The 20,596-nt window shown below is 41.2% G+C and overlaps 1 protein-coding gene across 2 annotated transcripts in view; it reads left to right on the top strand.

Moving 5' to 3' along the window:
* The first annotated feature begins 3,534 nt into the window (after positions 1–3,534).
* Positions 3,535–20,596, top strand: part of Ift88 (intraflagellar transport 88) — a 109,932-nt gene continuing 92,870 nt past the window's right edge. The window contains exons 1-7 of one of the 2 annotated variants that reach the window (XM_052733105.1): positions 3,535–3,666; positions 10,157–10,252; positions 14,175–14,237; positions 16,970–17,026; positions 18,237–18,290; positions 19,425–19,488; positions 20,270–20,339. In XM_052733105.1, the coding sequence (XP_052589065.1) occupies positions 10,163–10,252; positions 14,175–14,237; positions 16,970–17,026; positions 18,237–18,290; positions 19,425–19,488; positions 20,270–20,339 (398 nt within the window). In that variant the 5' untranslated portion in view covers positions 3,535–3,666; positions 10,157–10,162. The remainder of the gene's footprint in view (positions 3,667–10,156; positions 10,253–14,174; positions 14,238–16,969; positions 17,027–18,236; positions 18,291–19,424; positions 19,489–20,269; positions 20,340–20,596) is intronic. The other variant, XM_052733104.1, reaches the window with a different exon arrangement.

The following is a 20,596-nucleotide window of genomic DNA, read 5'->3' as shown; positions in this document are numbered from 1 at the left end:
ATAAGCAAATATTTTCTTCAAAAAAATCCACCAAAAAACACATTAAAAAAACTTTATTATACTACATAAAAGTGACATGCATTCTAGTGTCAATTTCTTTCTTTCTCAACTTCACAGTGATGAAACTGGAAGGCACAGATGTTCACAGCTCAGCCAAATGATGCAAAGCAGATGCTCCCATGTCTCTGACACCACAGTGGCCATTCATGTCTCTACAGTGGCCTCCATTCATGTCTCTACAGTGGCCTCCATTCATGTCTCTACAGTGGCCTCCATTCATGTCTCTACAGTGGGCTCCATTCATGTCTCTACAGTGGCCTCCATCCATGTCTCTACAGTGGGCTCCATTCATGTCTCTACAATGGCCTCCATTCATGTCTCTACAGTGGGCTCCATTCATGTCTCTACAGTGGGCTCCATTCATGTCTCTACAGTGGGTTCCATTCATGTCTCTACAGTGGCCTCCATTCATGTCTCTACAGTGGGCTCCATTCATGTCTCTACAGTGGCCTCCATTCATGATTCTCACAGCGAGCCACTGCTTTCCTTTGTTTTGTACCTCTCTCTACTGAAAACTTAGGTTACCACCTTCTGCTTTTTCAATCTTTAGTTTTTATTTTGTTTTGTCTGTCTGGTATTATTTAAACTTTCTTTTGCAATTTTTATTAGAATAAATTTTTTATACATAATAATGAAATTCATTAAGATTTATTTATTTATTTATTTATTTATTTATTTAATTTTTTTTTTGGTTTTTTTCGAGACAGGGTTTCTCTGTGTAGCTTTGCGCCTTTCCTGGAACTCGCTTTGGAGACCAGGCTGGCCTCGAACTCACAGAGATCCGCCTGGCTCTGCCTCCCGAGTGCTGGGATTAAAGGCGTGCGCCACCACCGCCCGGCAGGATTTATTTTTATGTGCATGATAACTATATGGGTTCTGGGAACTGAATCTGGATCCTGCAAGAGCAACAAGTGCTCTTAATCACTGAGCCCTCTCTCTGGCCCCAATAATGGGTTTTATTATGACAAGCCAAGAGGAGCAAGCCAGTAAGCAGCATCCCTCCATAGCCTTTGCATCAGCTTCTGCCTCCAGGTCCCTGACCTGTCTGAGTTCCTGCCCCAACTTCCTTTGATGATGAATGCTGTAGAAATGTAATCCAAATAAACCCTTGCCTCCCTAAGTTGCCTTTAGCCATGGTGTTTCATCATAGCAATAGTAATGTAACCCTAACTAAGATACTCACCAAAAACAAAATCAAAACAGCAAGAACAGAACAAAACAGGGCTAAGTCAGGCCGCAGCCAGCAGTGGCTTCCTACCTGGTGTTGTGATCACTTCTCAGACACACACTGCTATTTGTTATGGGACCCTTGTCAGAGCCTGACTCATCCTCCAAAAGCATGTGCAAAATAAATTTGTTTTCCAAACAAAGTTAATTCACCTCAGGGATTTCATTGTAGTAACATGAAATAGACTAATACAATCCCCAATAACCAGCTAACCCTATAGAATCAGGCTTCTATTCCACTATCCATCAAGAGTTCCTGATAAATCAAAGGTGACATTCAAGTTACTTAAATATAGTAAAACATCCTTTGCTTAAACTTAATCTCTCAACCACATTCCTTCCAATATGTACAATTCCCTCCTGTTTAACACACTGGCTTCCTGGTCTTCCAATGCTTTCTCTGTCTGATTTTTGCCTCCATGTCTGACCACTGAAGAGTCATTAAGGGCTCCTCTTCTATAAAATCTAAATATCAAGGCTCAGTTCTAGGATTTTTTAAGAAATGTTATAACATTTCCATACATTCATATAATGTTTTGATCCTGTTTACCCACCCTCATTACCTTCTCGTCCTTTCTTTTTTGACTTTCTACATGACCTTATCCTAAAAAAAATCTCACTCACAGGCTTCCAAACCATCCTTTTCAGGAATTACTGAATCCCAAGTATGTATCTCTAGATGGGAGTCTCTTTTCTGAGCTTGTTTATTGTGATTGGGAATCCAAATCAGGGCTTTGTACATGCCAAGCAAATGTTCTAACACTGAGCTACATGCCGGGCCCTCTTCTCTGAGTTTTATATCTTTATACACAACTGCTTACTCAACATCTTTTCTTGGGTATTCTACAGGCACCTAGACTAAACTCATTTCCCTCTCAAACCTGCTTCTCCTCTAGTGTTCTCCATATTCACATATGGAACTTTTACTCAGTTACTCGAGTCATGGGACTCACGCTTGTTTGCTTCTCACTCATCCCACTCTATATGTAACTAACGACAAACCTTGACAATTCATTCAATAATTAGTGAGTGAACAAGTCAAAAATATCTGTTGCCTGAGGAACTTTTATTTTAACAAAACATAATAATGTCTTCTTCTCAGACAAGGCCTGGGCACCCTGATGTGCAATCATTAAAAAAAATTCAGTGCTGGGGGTAGGGAGGGCAGGCCTTTAATCCCAGCACTCAGGAGGCAGAGGCAGGCAGATCTCTGTGAGTTCGAGGCCAGCCTAGTCTACAGAGCAAGTTCCAGGACAGCCAGGGTTACACAGAGAAACCCTGTCTTGAAAAAAACAAAACAAACAAAAAGGTTCAGTGAGTCTAATTTTTTTTTTATCTTTCTGTATCGAAGCCTTTGAAAGAAAGGCTCTATAGTGTTCACTAACTCAACAAGTATTTATTGATTGTGCTCTGAGTGATGCACGGTAGCCAGATACTGTCAATAATTGTAGAATTTATCCCACTTGCAAGCTAATACATTAGCTTAACACTATTACCTTCTGAATGCTGGTACAAAACACCCGTATCAGAGACAAAGTGCTTTAACCTTCAAAGTAGCACGAGCCTGATCAACCTAATAGTTTGCCCCTACACCCACTTCCATATGTTCCGTGGTAGGTAAGATGGATGCTACATATGCAATGCCTTTCTGATACAACTGAGCAATTCAAGGTTAGTAAACCTCAGTGTTTTATAATAGACTTCAAGTCAACATGCCCAGCTTTTGTTCCGGAGGGAAGCATTATTTTGCTATTAAGACAGGGTCTTTCGTGGCCCAGGTGGCCTTGTATTCCCGATCGTCCAGTCGACCTCCCAAGTGATGGGATCACAGGCGTGCGTCATCACACCTAGCATTACATTCCCTTTACTTTTTAATTTTTCGGATTAAATTTATTTAGAAAGGATCCCGACAGGATCATCTGACCATTTATCGTGTGATGAATACAATTTCTACGCAATGTCCCACGGAAAACAGCTTTCCAAGGTTCCCAAGCCCTGTGTGATGGCTCCGGGACACGTTTCATTCACTCGGCCATCACGCTCCGGTCGCCTGCTCTCGGGACTGTTGCTTCGGGGTTCACACGACCTTGCTAATTCCTTCTGTGATTATCCCTGGCGCAAGCGGCAACTCCCGGACAGCAGTAAGAGCCGGTAACACCCCGCAATAGCTCGGCCGACTCTGCGGTCCGCAGTTCCCTGCAGCCCTGCACTTCCGGTTCCGAGCTTCCGGCCTCGCCCCGGCGGCGCGGGGGACTGTGGGAAAGGCTTCCTTGGATTCGCGCCTGGCAACGGCTGGGCGTCCAGCTCTGGCCTGCGGAGCCTCAGGCGTCGCGTCTTCCTCCGGCCCACTCGTGGTCAGCCCGCTCCCCTCGGCACGAGGTAGGAGAAGGGCCCGGGCCCTCGTGGCCGCCCGCCCTGCTGCCCTGTTACCAGCCCGGTGCGTGAGCGGCCAGCGGGGTCGCAAGGGCAGGCGGGCTGGTGGCGCCCAAAGCCCGGCTCTGGCGAATGCGCTTCCGTAGCTAACGCTTTGTTAATGCTCCCCCTCAGCGAGTGGATATCCCTGCTCCAGCTCGCATGGCGACTCGGGCCAAAGTGACACGGCTTGGCGATGCCATGGCACTAACTGAAACTTTCAGAGTTTCACCGTGGGTAACAGCGAGTATTTCTAATACTTTCGTCAAGTCAACCTTTGAAATTGCCTACTAATCAGGAGTGAAGAAGTACAGAAAAGAATGCATAAAGCACAGTCTCATAAAGATAAAAACATATCCCCTAGGGTTCGGTTCTAGGACACCCACTTTCCCGGGATACCAAACTTCCCAGATGCTCATTCACATATACAAGGTGGTATGATATTTGCATTGTAGCTAAGCCATTTTCCCATTTAGTCATCGTAGACTATTCATTGCTACATAAATAATCGTTATGCTTAATTTTTCAGGGAAAAGGAAAAAAAATGTATGTTCCGTAAATATAATATTTTTCCCAAATATTTTCAGTTTACAGTTGTTGAATCCAAGGATGCACAGATAAGAATGGCTGACTACTGTTTTCCCCAAGAGTCTTTCTAAGCCTAAAATTCCACTTTTTCCTTTTCTTTCTTTCTTTCTTTCTTTCTTTCTTTCTTTCTTTCTTTCTTTCTTTCTTTCTTTCTTTCTTTCTTTCTTTCTCTTCTTTCTTTCTTTCTTTCTTTCCTTTCTTTCTTTCCTTTCTTTCTTTCTCTCTTTCTCTCTCTTTTTTTCTTCCCTCCCTCCCTCCCTCCCCCCTCCCTTTTTTCTTACTTTCTCTCTCTCCCTCTCTCTGTCTTTCTCCTTTCTTTTTTTTCTTTCCCTTCTTTCTTCTTTCTTTTTCTTTCAAGACAGGTTTTCTCTGGGGCTATCCTGGAACTCCTTCTGTAGACCAGGCTGGCCTCAAACTCACAGAGATCCCCCTGCCTCTGCCTCCCAAGTGCTGGAATTAAAGGCGTGCGCCACCACCACCTGGCACTACTTTTGCTTTTTATAGACTTTTTTATTCTTTATTCTGGTTATGAGCTTTGGAGAAACTACCACTGACATTTTGAGTGTGAACTGTATCATAGTAGAAGTATATAGAACTTTCCCATGCAAAATGGTTTTTGGGGGCAATATTGAGCTGACAGTATCCCAAATTATTTTCGAAACACCTTTGAGAATCCAGAAGCCCTGGGTTGTACTATTTGTTAGCCACTTGTGGCTGTTAGTAAGGATAGTTAATCACTTAATCTTCGCTATCCTTGCTTTCCACATCTTTAAAATTAGTGTATTCCACTATTGGTCTGCTCAGCTATCTATGATGTTTCCCAGGGGTGTGTGTGTGTGTGTGTGTGTGTGTGTGTGTGTGTGTGTGTGTGTGTTTAAATCTGGTTGTAACCCGGAAGGAAGGAGGTCTAGTTTTAAAAGCTCATTGTTTTAATACCTTATGGATAAATTAAATTGACATCAGAAAGGTTTGTAATCAGGAAGTTCTTCAGCATGTGATTCTGAAAGTGTGGTCCCTGGAACCACGCTTGGGAACTTGTTTGGAATCTAGGGTTGGGGAGATGGCTCAGTGGGTAAAGTGCTTGCTGCAAAAGCCTGAGAACCTTGATCCCCAGCATGCCCTTAAAAAATAGAGTGTAGTGGCTGGTACACACTTGTACTCTCAACTTCGCAGAAGTGAAGTCAAGGGATTTGTGCTGCTCACTGGTCGGCTAGCTTGGCTGAATCTGAGTTCCAGGTCCCAGTGAGAGATCTTGTCTCAAAAACAAGGTAGGCAGTGCCTAAACAGAATGACACCCCAGTGTGACCTCTCGCCTCCACATACATATGCATACAATGTGTCTACACACATGCAGGAGCAACCATACCCACACAAAGAAATTCACATTCTGGCTGGGCAGAATGACTCATATCTCCCACCCCAGATCTTGGGAGGTAGAAGCAGAGTTCAAGGCTAGTTTGGCTATGTAATGAGTTCAAGGCCAGCCTAGGCTACATAAGACCCTGTCTCGGAGACAAAAACATACCCCCTCCAAAGAAATTCCTATAAATTTACGTTCTGAGAGATCAAAGTATCTCCTTCACTGAAGATTTCCTGAATCAGAAGCATAGATGGCTGGGGAGCAGCTGTCTGAAATGAACAAACCTTTAAGCTTATGATGCATGCTCAGGTTTGAGAGCCACTGGTTTAGCATAGTGTTCCATCTTATCTGTAGGGCATACAATCAAAGACCCTCATATCACACTGAACCCTTCATACAGTTTTGGGGGGGTGAAGGGTCAGGATAAGGTTTGTCTGTGTAGCCCTGGCTGTCCTGGAACTTGCTTTATAGACCAGGCTGGCCTTGAACTCACAGAGATCCACTGCCTTTGCCTTCTGAATGCTGGGATCAAAGTTGTGTGCCACCATGCCTGGCCTTGCTGTTTTTGTTTTTTCATATACATATATACCTGTGATAAAATTTAAATTATAAATTAGGCACTGTAAAGAGCCCAGCACCGAATCCCCGCTGCGTGGCGCGTCGTGGGAAATGTGGTGTACTGAAGACCCACTCCCCGGCGCTGCTCATGGGGAGCCCAAGTCCTTCTGATCAAAGCCCAGAAAAAAAAAATTAGGCACTGTAAGAGATTAACAGCAATAATATGTTCTGTTTTTCTCTCTCTTTTTGTTTTTTGCTGTTCTATATTCACTTTCTTTAATAAAGTGAGTTGGTACTTAAATAGAAAATACTTTCCAACTTCTCTTTGGCATGTTTGAATTGCCAACACCTCTGATCTTGTGCTTTGGGACCAATGGTAAGGAAAATAACAAGGACTGCAATACCAGAACAATTAACCTGGTAACTGAGATAGCTGCTATGTGACTAATGAGCAGGTAGCCTATACAGTGTGTATACAATGGAAAGGGAATGATTAAATCCCAAGTGGCAGTGATTAGGGTGGTGTAATATTTTATTACTCTGCTCAGAAAATGGGCAGCTATTCCAGAAGCTTCCTGTATGGCCCAGCAATCCCATACCTTAGTATATGCCCAGTAGAATTGAGCATACACTGCTAGAGAGATAGCTCAGTAGTTATACGCACTTGTTGCTTTTCCAGAGGACTTGAATTCAGTTTCCAGCACCCATGTTGGCCAACTCCCAACACAGACACATACATTTAAAAAAGAAGGCATATTCATGTAAAATTTGTATATAAACATTCATAACAGGGTTATTCATAAAAGCTCCAAAGCAGAGCTAACCCAATGTTCTTTTACTAATGACTAGAGAAGCCAAATGTTGTAATTATTACTGAGCCATGAAAAAGAATGAAACTGCATCATGAACCCTGAAAACATGCTAAATGAAAGGAGCTAGACATAAATGCTACATGCTGTGGTTTCATGCATATGAAATGTCTGGAATTGGCTCATCTATAAGGATAGGAAGTTGTTTAGTGACTTTCAGGACCTGGGGGAAAAGGAAGGATGGGAAATAATTGCCTAAGAGCCTCAGGTTTTTGTTTTTATGCAATAAAGAAAATGTTCTGGAATTGGATAGCAGTGATGGTTGTACATCTTTCAAATATACTGAAACCCAATGAGTAGTATACTTTATTTATTGAGATCTAAGCTGGCCTCTAACTTGCTGTGTAGCTGAGGCTGACCTTGAATTTGTGAGCCTTCAGCATCTACTTCCTTAGACTGCCACCATGCCCTTCGTGGTAGTCTAAAAGGGAGAGTCCTGATCTTTTAAGAGAGCTGAAGTAAAGAGTGAACATGGTTCACTATTACATTGCTCCAAAAAATGCTACACAACCATGCAAACCAAGAAGTTCACATTTGAGTGTTCTATTGGGCGTGGTGACACATCTTTAATCATAGCACTTGAGAGGCAGAACCAGGCAGATCTTGAGTTTGAGGCCAGCCTGGTATATATAATTAGTTCTAGGCCAGCCAGGGTTCTGTCTCAAAAAAACAAAACAAAACAAACAGAAACCCACCAACGCCGCGCCGCCCCCCCCCCCCCCCCCAACAAACAATACAGTAAAACAAAAAACACTTGGGAAACTGGCCAGGTCATCAAAGGTAGGCATATCAAACAAAAGCCACAAGTATTTGAAAGATGTCAGTGTAAAGAAACAGTTCGCACCACTCTGGGGATATAGTGGTGGAGTTGGTAGGTGTGCCTAGGCAAAACAGTGGGCTTGGCCCAAGGTCAGTGGCCCAAAACGAGGGCTGAAGTTTTGGTTCATATGTTAAAGAATGCAAATAATAAGGAACCAAAGGTTGGTTTGTTTATTATTATGTGTGCATGATGAGGGTGAAGGATGAGTACATGCCAAGTCCACCTGTGGTGGTCAGAGGACAGTTATATGAAGTCTGTTCCCTATTTACCTTGATGTGGGTTCTGGGGATGGAACTCAGGTCTCCATGCTTCTCTAGCAAGCACCTTTATCTGCTAAGCCATTTTTCTGGCCTCTGAACTGAAGCATGTAAATATAGATTCTCTGGTTATTGAACATCTACAAGTAAGCCCCCAAGGTGCATTGCTGCACTTTTGGAGTTCATGGTTGGGTTAACCCATGCCTAAGCTCCCCTGCCACATTGAGGTGATCTTCACTAAAAAGAAACAGGCTATTCCTCGGCTAGCAGAGGAAACTCCACTGGAGAAAGATCCCAGGAGAAACCAATGAAACAGAAACTTACAGACAGGAGAAATCTGCAGAAAGTGAAAGCAAATACGGTTTAAAATGGGGTGGGGGGATTCATAGTATATGAATCCCAAAAGAGTATTTTAGTATTCAAAAAGTTCTAAGAAGCCACATAAACTTGGTAGTGTGCCACACAATAGAGAGTATATGGAATTTTCTTTGGCATTTACTAGCACACCTAAGACACAAGTTAGCTAGATATTGCAGTTCAGTGCTATATTTCTTGACTACCTTCCTCAACACCACTCCCAGTCTTCCTAAAATACTGACTTGATTTCAGCCGAATTTTGGGCCCTTCCCAGATGCTCATGTAGTTAGTACAGTTAGAGTGTACGAGCGCAGTAACCACACAGCTCTCCTTCAAGGCCACTTTGTATTGCCATGGTTTTCTGCCTACCTTCCATCTTTCTCAGCATTTATTAGGAAGACTTCCAACTGTGCAGCTTTTTTACAGTGACTCTGCTTGCTACCTGGTGCCTCCCATCATTTTCTATACTTCCTTATTATATATCCACCTCTCTATCTATCTATCTATATATATTCTTTTTGTACTTTTCAAAGTAAATTTCCCCCTGAATACACCATATGTGGCTTACGTTTGGACATTTATATAGATTTTTTTCTTTTGATGTAAAATTTGCAAAGAACTGAACTAAGAACATGTTTGCTGGATTTTCTAGGCAAATGCTCTACCATGGTGTTACACTCCCAGTCCCTTTGCTGAGTTTTCACGTTGTATGCCAGTGTGACCCAAATCCTTGTCAAAATAGAGAACGTTTATCGTCATTCCAGAAAATTCTCTCATGCCTCTTTTTATTCACTCTCCACTACCCAGCCCCAAGAAGTAGCCATTGTCCTGACTATTTTCTCCTCCAGATTTGTTTTGTCTGTTCTAGAACTTACAGAAGTAAAACAATGCCCAGTGTGTTATTTTCTGTAAGGCCTCTTTCTGCACAGTGTCTACTCCATGTTACTTGTCGCTGTGCATTTTCTAGTTGTGACTAGTACTCCCTGCATAAGTATGCCATGTTATGCTCATCCGTTCTGTTGTAGGGAACCTGGTCTGACCATTTGGGGCTGTTGGGAATAGCATTGCTATAAATGTTCTTGCATTAATATTTTGGTACACATATGTTTTCATTTCTGTTACAAAAATACTCTAGAGTAGAATTCTAGGTCATAAAAGGCTAATAGTATGAAGCAGCAGATTTTTTGCAGTTGTAACATTTTATGCTCTCACTAATGATAGCTAGGTATTCTGGTTGCCCTCTGTCCTTGCTGACCTTGTGAGTTGTTGCTCTTTATAATTAGCACTAATGCCAGGGGTATAATGGTTTTTGCCTTACATTTTAATTGATTATTGCATTTTTTCTGTACTTAATATTAACCTCTGTGAAAATCAGGGTAATCAACTTCCCCTCTCATTGCCTGCCACTTATGTAGAAGATGTGGAGCAAACACGAAGTGAGGGTAGTGGAGGTGTGTTTTGACAGTTTGGGGAATTTGGAAAATATGAATGAATGTCACTGTTACTTGTTTGAACTAAGAATTATTTCGTAGTTCTGGATGTGGCTTGCAGCATGCTTAGCATGCATGAGGCTCTGGGTTCAGTTTCTAGCATCAGAAAAATGAATTCTTATACCAGGAACATTTTTATGTTGCTGATTTTTTAATAGGTACAAATGATGGAAAATGTGCACCTGGCACCAGAAACAGATGAAGACGATCTTTATTCTGGTTTTAATGACTACAATCCAGCCTATGATACTGAGGTAAAAACATTTTTACATTGTTCTTTTGTTAACCAGTTCAGCTGATTTATGAAGACTTTGGGTTTAATTGTGCTTTGCTTTTTATGTGCTTCAGATCAAGTGCAGTATTAAAAAGTAGGCAAGTACTTAATGAAGAACCTCATTTCTACCAGTGACAGTGGCCACAGCAGAAGGGAGGATCATGAGGAAGCTCATGTGACTGAACCAGGATAGCTGTGCACTTATACTCTTCCGCTTTAGCTGTCGACATAAGTAAAGGCTTGGATAACCTGGAGATACCTACGATTAGTTTGGGTTTTGTTTATTTAAAAAGTTCTTTAAAGATTTAAAATTTTTTGTTTTATGTGTATGAGTATTTTGCCTGCATGTATTTATGTGCACCGTGTGTATGCCTGGTGCTTACAAAGGTCAGAAGAGGGCATCAGATCCTCTGGAACTGGAGCTATAGACAGTTGTGAGCCACGGTTCTAGGAAGCAAACCCAGGTCCTCTACAAAAGCAGCAAGTGCTCTTAATCCCTGAGCCATCTCTCCAGCCTCAGTTTGTTTGGCTTTTCCAGTCTCCACTCTCTTCTAATTTGGGATGTGTTGACATATGAGATCCTGTTATGGTCCCCAGGGATCGTAGGCTGGGAATGCAGCTCAGAGGATAGAGTGCTTTCCTGCATGCACAAGGTCCTGGGTTCAGTCTCCAGCATCATCCTCAAGAACCTTAGAGTAGAGACCACCTTTGTGGTGCTCTAGTTTCTCAATGCCATGTAGTGATTTTCTCTTGTTATGTATGTATTTTATAGAGAAATTAACAAATCAAAATGAATATAGAGGAGAAATTACAGACATAGAAACTGTTACTCTGCAGACTAACTTACAGGGCTTATCTTACCAGATTTTTCCTTATGCCAACATAATGTGTATCTATATATGTTTTGATAATATGGGATCATGCTGTGTATTGGTATTCCTTTATGTCAGTTAATCTGTTTGTTTAATATTTAATTTTATAATAATTACAAAGATGAAATTACTACTAAGACGAATTTGGATATTTTCACCTATTTACATCTCTTATAAAAGTTACAGTTTCAGAATTTTGTAACAACAAAACAAAACAGAAAACCTTATAAAAGTTATCTTAACCGAGTATGGGTAAAAGAATGAAAGCATCTGGCATAGTGGTGCACACACCTTTAATGCCAACACCTGAGAGGCAGAAGCAGGCAGAGCTCCATGAGTTTGAGTCTAGCCTGGTTTTTGTAGTGGGCTCCAAACCAGCAAGAGCTGCATAGTGAGACTCCGTCTCAAAAAAAAAAAAGAAAAGACAAGAAAGATGTGCTTGTTAATTTATTTGCAAATGTATAAGAATAAAATACTAGTGCATGTGGACTTTAGACATTCTCATTCTGTTCTAGAATTTTTCACACGGCTTTCTGGAGGTTTTACTTTGGAGTAAAGTGGCTCTGTGTGAATGTGACTTGTAGAGAGGAAGCAAGAAGGGAAATAGGGATGGTGGAAATCTGTGTGGTACTTACTGATCATTACAGAACGTGAGGACAGCAACTGGGGGTGGCAGCACATGCCTGTAACCTGAGCACTCCACAGAAAAGCAGCAAAATTTAGAGAATTGGAGAAAATTAATAATAAAAATCTAACAAATAGCAGTAAAATAGTTATAAATAATAAAAGAACAGATTCAGCACTCAGGAGGCAGAGGCAGGTGGATCTTTGTGAGTTCCAGGACAGCCTGGTCTGCAGAGTGAGTTCCAGGACAGCCAGGGCTTCTCAAAAAACCAAAACCAAAAAAAAAAAAAAAAGGAGAAATATTTCAGTAGATAACTGAATCATTTGAAATTTGCTTAAGATGTTCATGTGCAAGTTGATAATTAAGGTACAGAAAAAAAGTTAAGAGTGGCATTTATTGTTTGTAATTGAAGCGTTGATTGGCCATCTTTTTAAACTTGTTGTTAGTTAAGTTGCCCAATTTTGTTTTGTTTGTTTTGTTTTTTTGGTTTTTTGAGACAGGGTTTCTCTGTGTAGCTCTGTGCCTTTCCTGGATCTCACTCTGTAGACCATGCTGGCCTCGAACTCACAGAGATCTGCCTGGCTCTGCCTCCCAAGTGCTGGGATTAAAGGCGTGCACCACCACCGCTCGGCCATTGCCCAATTTTTACTACTAGTTTAGAGATAGATCTTAAGAGACATCTTTTTGTCAAAGATCTGCCAAAGTAAAGATATCAGTTATGGTGGTGGCTGCCTTTGATTTTAGACTCACATAAAAGTTCCTAGTTTTTATGACTAAGAGTTGTGTATACATTTAATTTTGTAAGTTTGATATGAAGTTATAAGTATGAAGCATATATATTGTGTGTGATATATATGTATGTGATGTATATGTATGTTGTATGTATATATACTATTATCACATATAACTTGTATGTGATAAAAATCATGTTTTAAAATTTATTTGACTAACATCATGGTTATGTAGATATTCAGTTTTGATTATCCATTTAGAGTTTTTTTTCCCTAGTTAATTGATAGTGACTATTTTACAGGCATTGGCTATATTTATTTTTCAAGTGTTTTATAACAAAATACCTGAGTCTGGGAACCATGTAGAAAAGCAAAACACTTAAGCCACAGTTTTGAGGCTGAACATTCAAGATGGGACAGTTGTATCAATTCATCCTCGTCAGTATCACATTTAATTACCATTCTTAGTAATATAAATATTACTTGGCTGTATTACCATTAGTATGGTAAGTGGCATCATGATGAAGTGTCTACAGGAAAGACAGATCACAGGTGAGACAGACAGCCATAGTGGAGAGGGGCATCTTACCTTACAACACCCCATTCGCTCAGGAACGGTATTAGTCATGTCTTAGCTCAGCAGCTGCAATAATCTCACTGCTTGGCCCAACCTCGTGAAGAGCCACACTGTCTACACCACCACATTGAGGGCTGAGCCTCTATCCTTAATCCCTGGAGGCAGAAGCCACATCCAAACTACAGCACCAAGTGTGCTTTTTAGGAAGCAGCCCAAAGTACATCAAAGGCAGGTGTGAGGTTGTGTTCAGTGTATCTGAAGTTAGTCCAGAAGTAGGAAGTGAGAGCCGTTCAGAAGACGGGCACTTGGTAAGACAGGATTCCACATAACTCAGGAACATGTATACCCCACAGGCCTTTCCTCAGACTTCCTTGGGGAAATTAAGTACAGGTCAAGAGTCAGAAAGTTTATTTCAGTGGAGACATTGGTTCCCACCTGCAGTGCAGGTTTCCACTTGTCACATGGACACACAGAAAAGGAACAAGAGAAATTATTTGCCTTCTTGCTTGTAGAGAATATGGCCCTTTCCATCCTGCAGTTTCCTTAGGTAGGGACTGTAGTGTGATCCTGGAATATAAGAGGAAGAGACAGGAGAGGGGAAGGGTGAGGAAGGAGGGGAAGGGGAGGATGAAGAGAAAAGGGGAAGAGGAGAGAGGGAAGGAGAAAGATTTGAATCTCATTCCTCCAGCCACCATGGAGGGAGGAGGAGGAAAGGACGTGTCTGAGTATTTGACAGTTAGCCAGGTGATGGCTCCACCCTCTTCTAGGGGTTTTGGTTATTTTAAATGGTGAGTAAGTACACAGTTCTCAGTCATAAACACTGAGGACTTTCCTGGGACATGTGCAGTCAATGGCACCCACCAGCATAATTAATTATTCTTCTACTTTGGCCAAGCTCTTTGCAAAAAGATGTTTCCCAAGATTCCAGGGGGTAGAAGGAGCCTTGATATTTGGGGGATCAGGGGTGTAGAACTTGAAGACAGGAGTCTGTCTTTAGGGTAAGATGAATTATAGAAGGTCTTGAATATGAACCAGGAGAGTTTAAAGTTTGTCACATTTATTCACATTTGAATGTTAATTTTGCCTTTTTATTTTAGGAGTTGGAGAATGACACAGGTTTTCAGCAAGCGGTGAGAACCAGTCATGGCAGAAGACCTCCGGTAAGCAAATTGAAAATGAAATTGTAGGAATCATTGATAAAATTTGCCATCATAGTCATGTTTAGGTGTCCAACCCAGTAGTGCTAAGTACATTGTTGTGAAGCAGAGCTTCAGAGTGACCTCCTCTTGCAGATTGAAAACTCTTGCCCATTAAATACCAGCCCCTCCCCCAGCTTTTCCTTCCCCAACACTCCAGTAGCTACCGCCCAGATTTCCATTTCTGCACCTTTGACTACGAGACCTCTCACATGGTGGAATCCTGCAGTATTTGCGTGTTGGGTCCAGCCAGCCCTTCATTTTACTTAGTACATGTTCTCTAGTCCATCGTTATAATCTTTGTTGTCCTCTTTCAGAGCCGTGGTTTGCAAAGGCTTTCCTCCCATTCTGTGGGCTACTTTCATGTTCTTGATTATAGTCTCTGGTACACAAAAGTTTTTGGATCGATGCAGTCCTGTTTGTCTGTCTTACTGCTTATTCTTTTGGTGGTGTGTCCTAGAAATCATTGCTAAGGCTAAGGCTGTGAGCCTTTCTGCTACTATTTTCTCTCAGGAAATTTGTAGTTTTTGGTCTTTAATATATTTTGAATTAATTTTATGTGAGTGGTGTAAGATAAAAAGTCAACTTCTTCCTTTTGAATGTTGAAAAGGCATTCTTTCTTTCTTGGTCTATTTTAATTTATGAATGCTCACATAAATAGTTTTCCCAGTTCCTAACAACAGCAGAATTTTGCATTGTTTTCGGAACTGTAATTGCCATCTATTCCTGTTTTTTGGTTTTCTTTTGGAGACAGAGTCTCACCATGTAGGCCAGCCTGGCTTTGAACTTGCTCCTGTATTCGCAGGATCGCAGGTGTGCAGCACCACGTTGGCTCATTCCTTTTTCACTGTTCTCAGTTTTCTGCTGAAACTGCTGGCCTTGTGACCTGACTCCTGGCACTCACTCAGCGTGGCGGTGCGTGTCTGGTGTTTGCACTGTATGTGTGCCTTCTGGATAGCTCTCTATTTGTTTGTCTCTCTGCTTGCCTTCTGGCCTCAGTGTAGAGCCCTTTGAGATGACCCACTAAAGCCTGAGTGATTACCAGGGCTGTCTCCCTGGCAGACCCTCTCTTCCAGCACATATTACCTCAGTTTGAATGTCAGGGCTTTGCTCAGCTTCTCAGCCTTGCCTGTGGAATGGAAAGATGCCTTGAGGACAGAAAACTTTCCTGGGGCTGGAGAGATGACTGCTCTTCCAGAGGATCCAGGTCAATTCCTAACACTCCCATGGCAGTTCACAACTGTCTGTAACTCTAATTCTACGTGATCTGACACCCTCACACAGACATGCATGTAGGCAAAATACTGGTGCACATAAAATAAAAATAAATGGATAAAAAAAGAAAAACAAAAACCTGCCCCAGCGAAGACTCCTTTTCTTCCTATCTTAAGACTTTATGTCTTACTTTAGTAGTTCTACAGTGCATTCAAACAGATTTTTAGAGAGTGTGTGTGTGTGTGTGTGTGTGTGTGTGTGTGTGTGTGTGTGTGATATCTGAGTGTGTGTGGGTACAGTGTGTGTGTATCATTTGGTCAGAGGACAACTTTTTGGAGTTGGTTTTCTCCTTACACCAAACCAAGTCTGATGGTTTGCCTGACAAGTGCTTTTATACAATGGGCCATCTGACCAACCCAGACTGGATTTTTGGTTTGGTTTGGTTTGGTTTTCAAGACTGGGTTTCTCTGTGTAGCCCTGGGTGTCCTGAAACTCTCTGTAGATCAAGCTGGCCTCGAATTCAGAGGTTCACCTGCCTCTGCCTCCTGAGTGCTGGGATTAAAGGTGTGTGCCACCACTACCCATTCCAAACTTGTTTTTTAACAAACATTTTTGTGTCAGCCTTTTTAGTAGTGGTAAAACAGTCCAGTATAGCAAGAAGAATTCCTTTTTGAATGATACTCAGTTATTCCCAGCAGCTAGCATGTGAGGTCACTTTCACATGGTCCCTTTTGAGTCTAGCTCCAATTGTATGATGTGTTCTTTGTATCCTTTGCACTCAGAATCCTTTTTACTTAAAAGTTGAAGAAATTTGGACTCAAAGATATTAAATATCGTTGAGGGAGAACTGGGATTCAAATCCCGTAGCCTCCAAAGCTGTTTCTGTTTGTGGGGTCTGTGGCTGTAGCACCAAGGATGCAGCATGTGTTGAATAAATGGTGGATGCAAGCATAAAACCTGGGCTTATTAGGGTCTAAGATCATTCCCAAGTCCCTTTCCTTTAAAATCAATTTCAAACTGAGGCTTCTTCTCAGCACTTTCAATAACTGAACTCCCTAGTATTTAAGCAATCATTCTAAGTATGACATTTCCCCCTTTTTGAGATTATAATATAATCACAACATTTCTCTCTTCCCTTCCCTTCAAACCTTTCCATTTACCCCTCCTCACTCTCCTTCAAATTCATGGGATCTTTTTTTCATTGTTATTGCATGCATGTATGTACACACACACACACACACACACACACACACACACACACACACACACACACACACACACACACATTCCTAAATATAGCTTGCTCAGTCTGTATAATGTTATTTGCATGTATAACAATTTGGCATCAGACAACCAATTGGTGTGCTCTTCCCTGGGCAGGACCACCAAATACAACATTTCTTCACCATTGAGTCTCTCTGCATTTTCTGTTTTTTAGCCTGATCTGAATATTGCTAACTATGCTCCTTTTCCTTCCCAAGGTAACAGCTAAAATACCAAGCACAGCAGTCAGCAGACCCATAGCCACTGGATACGGGGTAAGTTCTGTTTTGGGGGTGGGGGGTGTTGGTTTTTTCAAGACAGGGTTTCTCTGTGTAGCTTTGCGCCTTTCCTGGAACTCACTCTGTAGCCCAGGCTGGCCTCGAACTCACAGAGATCCTCCTGCCTCTGCCTCCTGCATGCTGGGATTAAAGGTGTCCCGGCTGGGGTAAGTTCTATTAAGTGGAAAATATTAAGATGTTTCTTAAAATATGTGTAAGTTCATATAAGGCAGTTCTAAATAATTTAGGCTTTGTCAAGTCATGACCCAGATATATAGTTATAGGTATTAAAAAGTCTAATTTGAGTAATAGCTTTGAACATTTTAGTAAGTTTGATTTATGCACAACTATATTTTATTATCCTTTTCTATTTGAAGACCTTCTTGTTTGCTGATTGATTTCTGTTTCCTGCCTAATATAACCAACTCTTGTGTGCATTCCATTCATGAGTTCCACATGAAGTTAGATGTTACATAAGCACAATTGTGTTTATAAGAACTTAACCAGTGAAAATATGAAATTGAAGAAAATGTTTCAGAGATGTATGTCTGGGTTTTATCTTATCTACCCTTTGGGGGAAATAGTCTCTAAATTCCCTAGGAGTAATAATCCTTTTACTTAACTTACATAAGTATTTTTGGCTTACATAAAATAAGAAAGAATGGTAGAAAAATAGAAGACTGAAGTGGAGTAGCTTTTTTTCATCTTTATGATCATGTACTCTAGGGCCAGCAAAATGGCTTCACAGCCCAGAGGCCCAGAGCATTAGCCTTTACAGCAGTCCTTTACATGAGTAAGGAGAATAGCCTCCTACAGGAAGCCTGAGGATGGATTTACGTTTGGTCTTGCTTCACAGTAAGAGGAGGTGAAGGGACAGAGATTTTCAGTTTTGCAGATCAAATGGTCTTTGTTACAAGTATCTATGCAGTGGTGTTTGTAATACAAAAGCAGCCACAGGCGGGGTGTAAATGGGTGGGGTTTTGCTGTAGTCCAGCAAACCATACTTACAGCGCAGATGGTGGTGTGTGCTGACCCCTGTTTAATAGGTTTGCAAATTGATCCCACACTATTAAGTGACGAATGAAAAAATTTGTTTGTTATGGGTAGATAGAGTGAAGAAAAATTAGGAGAAGTGCCTATAGTTTGATTTGTAAAGTTACAGGCAGCTGTTTTAGGAATTGGTTTAACTTGCTTTTCTGCTTATTAGTCTAAGACATCCCTGACGTCATCAATGGGAAGACCAATGACAGGGACTATCCAGGTATGTCTGCTCCTGTGGTTTATCTTTAGACTATCTTTAGTAGCTTTAGACTTTATTACCAAAGGTTTTCCTCTTCTCATACTTTAACAATTCTAACAAAGATATTACTTGTATAGTAACACCTTTACCTTGTGGGGTAACATTTGGGCTGCTTTGAATCTTCAGAAGCATGCTTTCTTTGGATTTGTATGCTCCAGTCTCAAGTGAGATCCTGTTGGAACTGACATAGACTGATGCTTTGTTCTTCTGAAGTAGCTGGAACTCATTCTCCTGTGCTACTTTTTATAGCAGTTTCTGTGGATTCTCTTGTAGCATATGGGAGACCAGCCAGGAGTAGCTGACAAATAAGCTGGTTTGTAGGCAGAGTTTTTTGTTAAGACCGCCAGCTCTCAAATAACCATTCAATAACCATTCAGAGACTTATTATTAATTATAAATGCTGGGCCAATAGCTCAGGCTTATTACTAACTAGCTCTTACAACTTAAATTAACCCATTTCTATTAATCTATGTGCTTCCCTGAGGCTTATGGCTTTTACCCCTCCTGCTTCCTTTCCATCTGGCTGGTGACTTCTCTGACTCTGCCCTCCTTCCAGCATTCTCTCTGCCCCCAAAATCCTGCCTAGCCATTGGCCAATGAGCTTTTTGTTAACAATGAGAGCAATACATATTTACAGTGTACAAAGATTGTTCCACAGCACTAGTTTGTTCTTTTATAACCAAGAAAAGAAGAGTTGGATCAAGGCATTTAAATTTTAGAGGGGAAAGAGAGACAGGGTTGCTGCATGAGGATGAAGAAGTAAGGCATGAGGAAATGGCTATTAAAAATCAGGGCTAAATGGGCTGGAGAGATGGCTTAGTGGGTAAGAGCACTAGACGCTCTTCCAGAGGACCCAGATTCAATTCCCAGCACCCAGAGGGCAGCTCACAAATGTCTGTAACTTCAGTTCCAGGGGATCCAACACCCTCACACAGATATATGTGTAAGCAAAGCAACAATTTACAGAAAAAAATAAAATTAGTAAATCGTTTTTAAAAAATCAGGACTAAAGTAGGATGTGTGTTATGTGCAGAATTGTCAATAGGTATAGTTCTTATTCAAGAATAAGTTTTAAATGATTCTTGTTCTTTGAAGGATGGAGTTGCTCGACCCATGACAGCAGTGAGAGCAGCTGGCTTTTCCAAGGCAGCTTTACGAGGTGGGTTCATTCCCTAGCACCCACCCCCATTGTTGTATGTGCGTATCATTTCCATTTAAAATAAAATCAAACCAGCCATTGATTACAAGATGCACCATGATTTTAGGTACCATTAAGAAAGGAACGGGGTAAGCTGGCTCTGGTGGTTCGTACCTGTAACCCCAGCACTGGGGAGGCTGAGAAAGTTGTGCCACATGTTTTCTAGCAGGCTCCATATGGAGAGCCTGCTCAAATGGAGAGTAAGAGGGAAGGAGAGGCTGGTGAGACTGTGCTGTAACTCACTTGGGGCGGTAGTCACACCAGTGTGGAGTTTGTGGAAATGTGTTCAAGTACGCACCTGAAATGTGAAATGTTGTTTGTATAAGTTAGAATTTGATCTTTAAAATGAAAGGTGAAAATATTCTTTAAATACATAAGTTAAATTATTAAAAATAAAAAATTGTTTATTATACCAATAAGAAAAATTAGAAAGCTAATCCCAGGTTATACCTTACATGTTTGATAACTTAGAGTTCAAACTAGAAATACAGACCTATGAAGGAAAAAAGTAAATACTTAGGGAATAATTTATTTTTGTTTTTATTTGTTAGTCTGTAAGTTTTGTTTATAGTTTCATGTGTGTTAAAAATCTTAACAATTTCCATGAAATACTTATGTGTGATAGTGTTTTGCCTATTGAACTTACACCATATTATAAATGGTAACTTATGTATGTACTTATGTACAAAGTTCTCTTCAACTTTGCTGGATCATAAACTTAAAGTCTTAAATTGTGTCTCAGGCTCTGCGTTTGACCCCCTCGGCCAGTCCAAGGGCCCTGCTCCTCCTTTGGAAGCCAAAAACGAAGATAGGTACGCAAGGCCTTACGCTGCTGTGTTGCTGCTGCTGCATGATTTTTTTTTCTCTAGATAGATAAGTTAAGCTGTGTGAGCAGCATGCTGATGAAACTTCATCCCCATTCTTGAACTTAGTGAAGAAAAAAAAATCTAGGAATAGTCATGTGAAGTTGTGCCATCTCATTGGACTGTAAGTTGACTGCAGTTGTGGGCTAAGTTTCATGAGTAGGAATTCTCTAGAAGGCCAAACAGGATTATAAATGGTATGTTAT

This window comes from Peromyscus californicus, unplaced genomic scaffold, assembly GCF_007827085.1.
Source record: "Peromyscus californicus insignis strain IS unplaced genomic scaffold, ASM782708v3 Scaffold_12__1_contigs__length_115047231, whole genome shotgun sequence".
Classification (NCBI taxonomy): Eukaryota; Metazoa; Chordata; class Mammalia; order Rodentia; family Cricetidae; genus Peromyscus; species Peromyscus californicus.
This window is presented reverse-complemented; position numbering and strand designations above follow the sequence as displayed.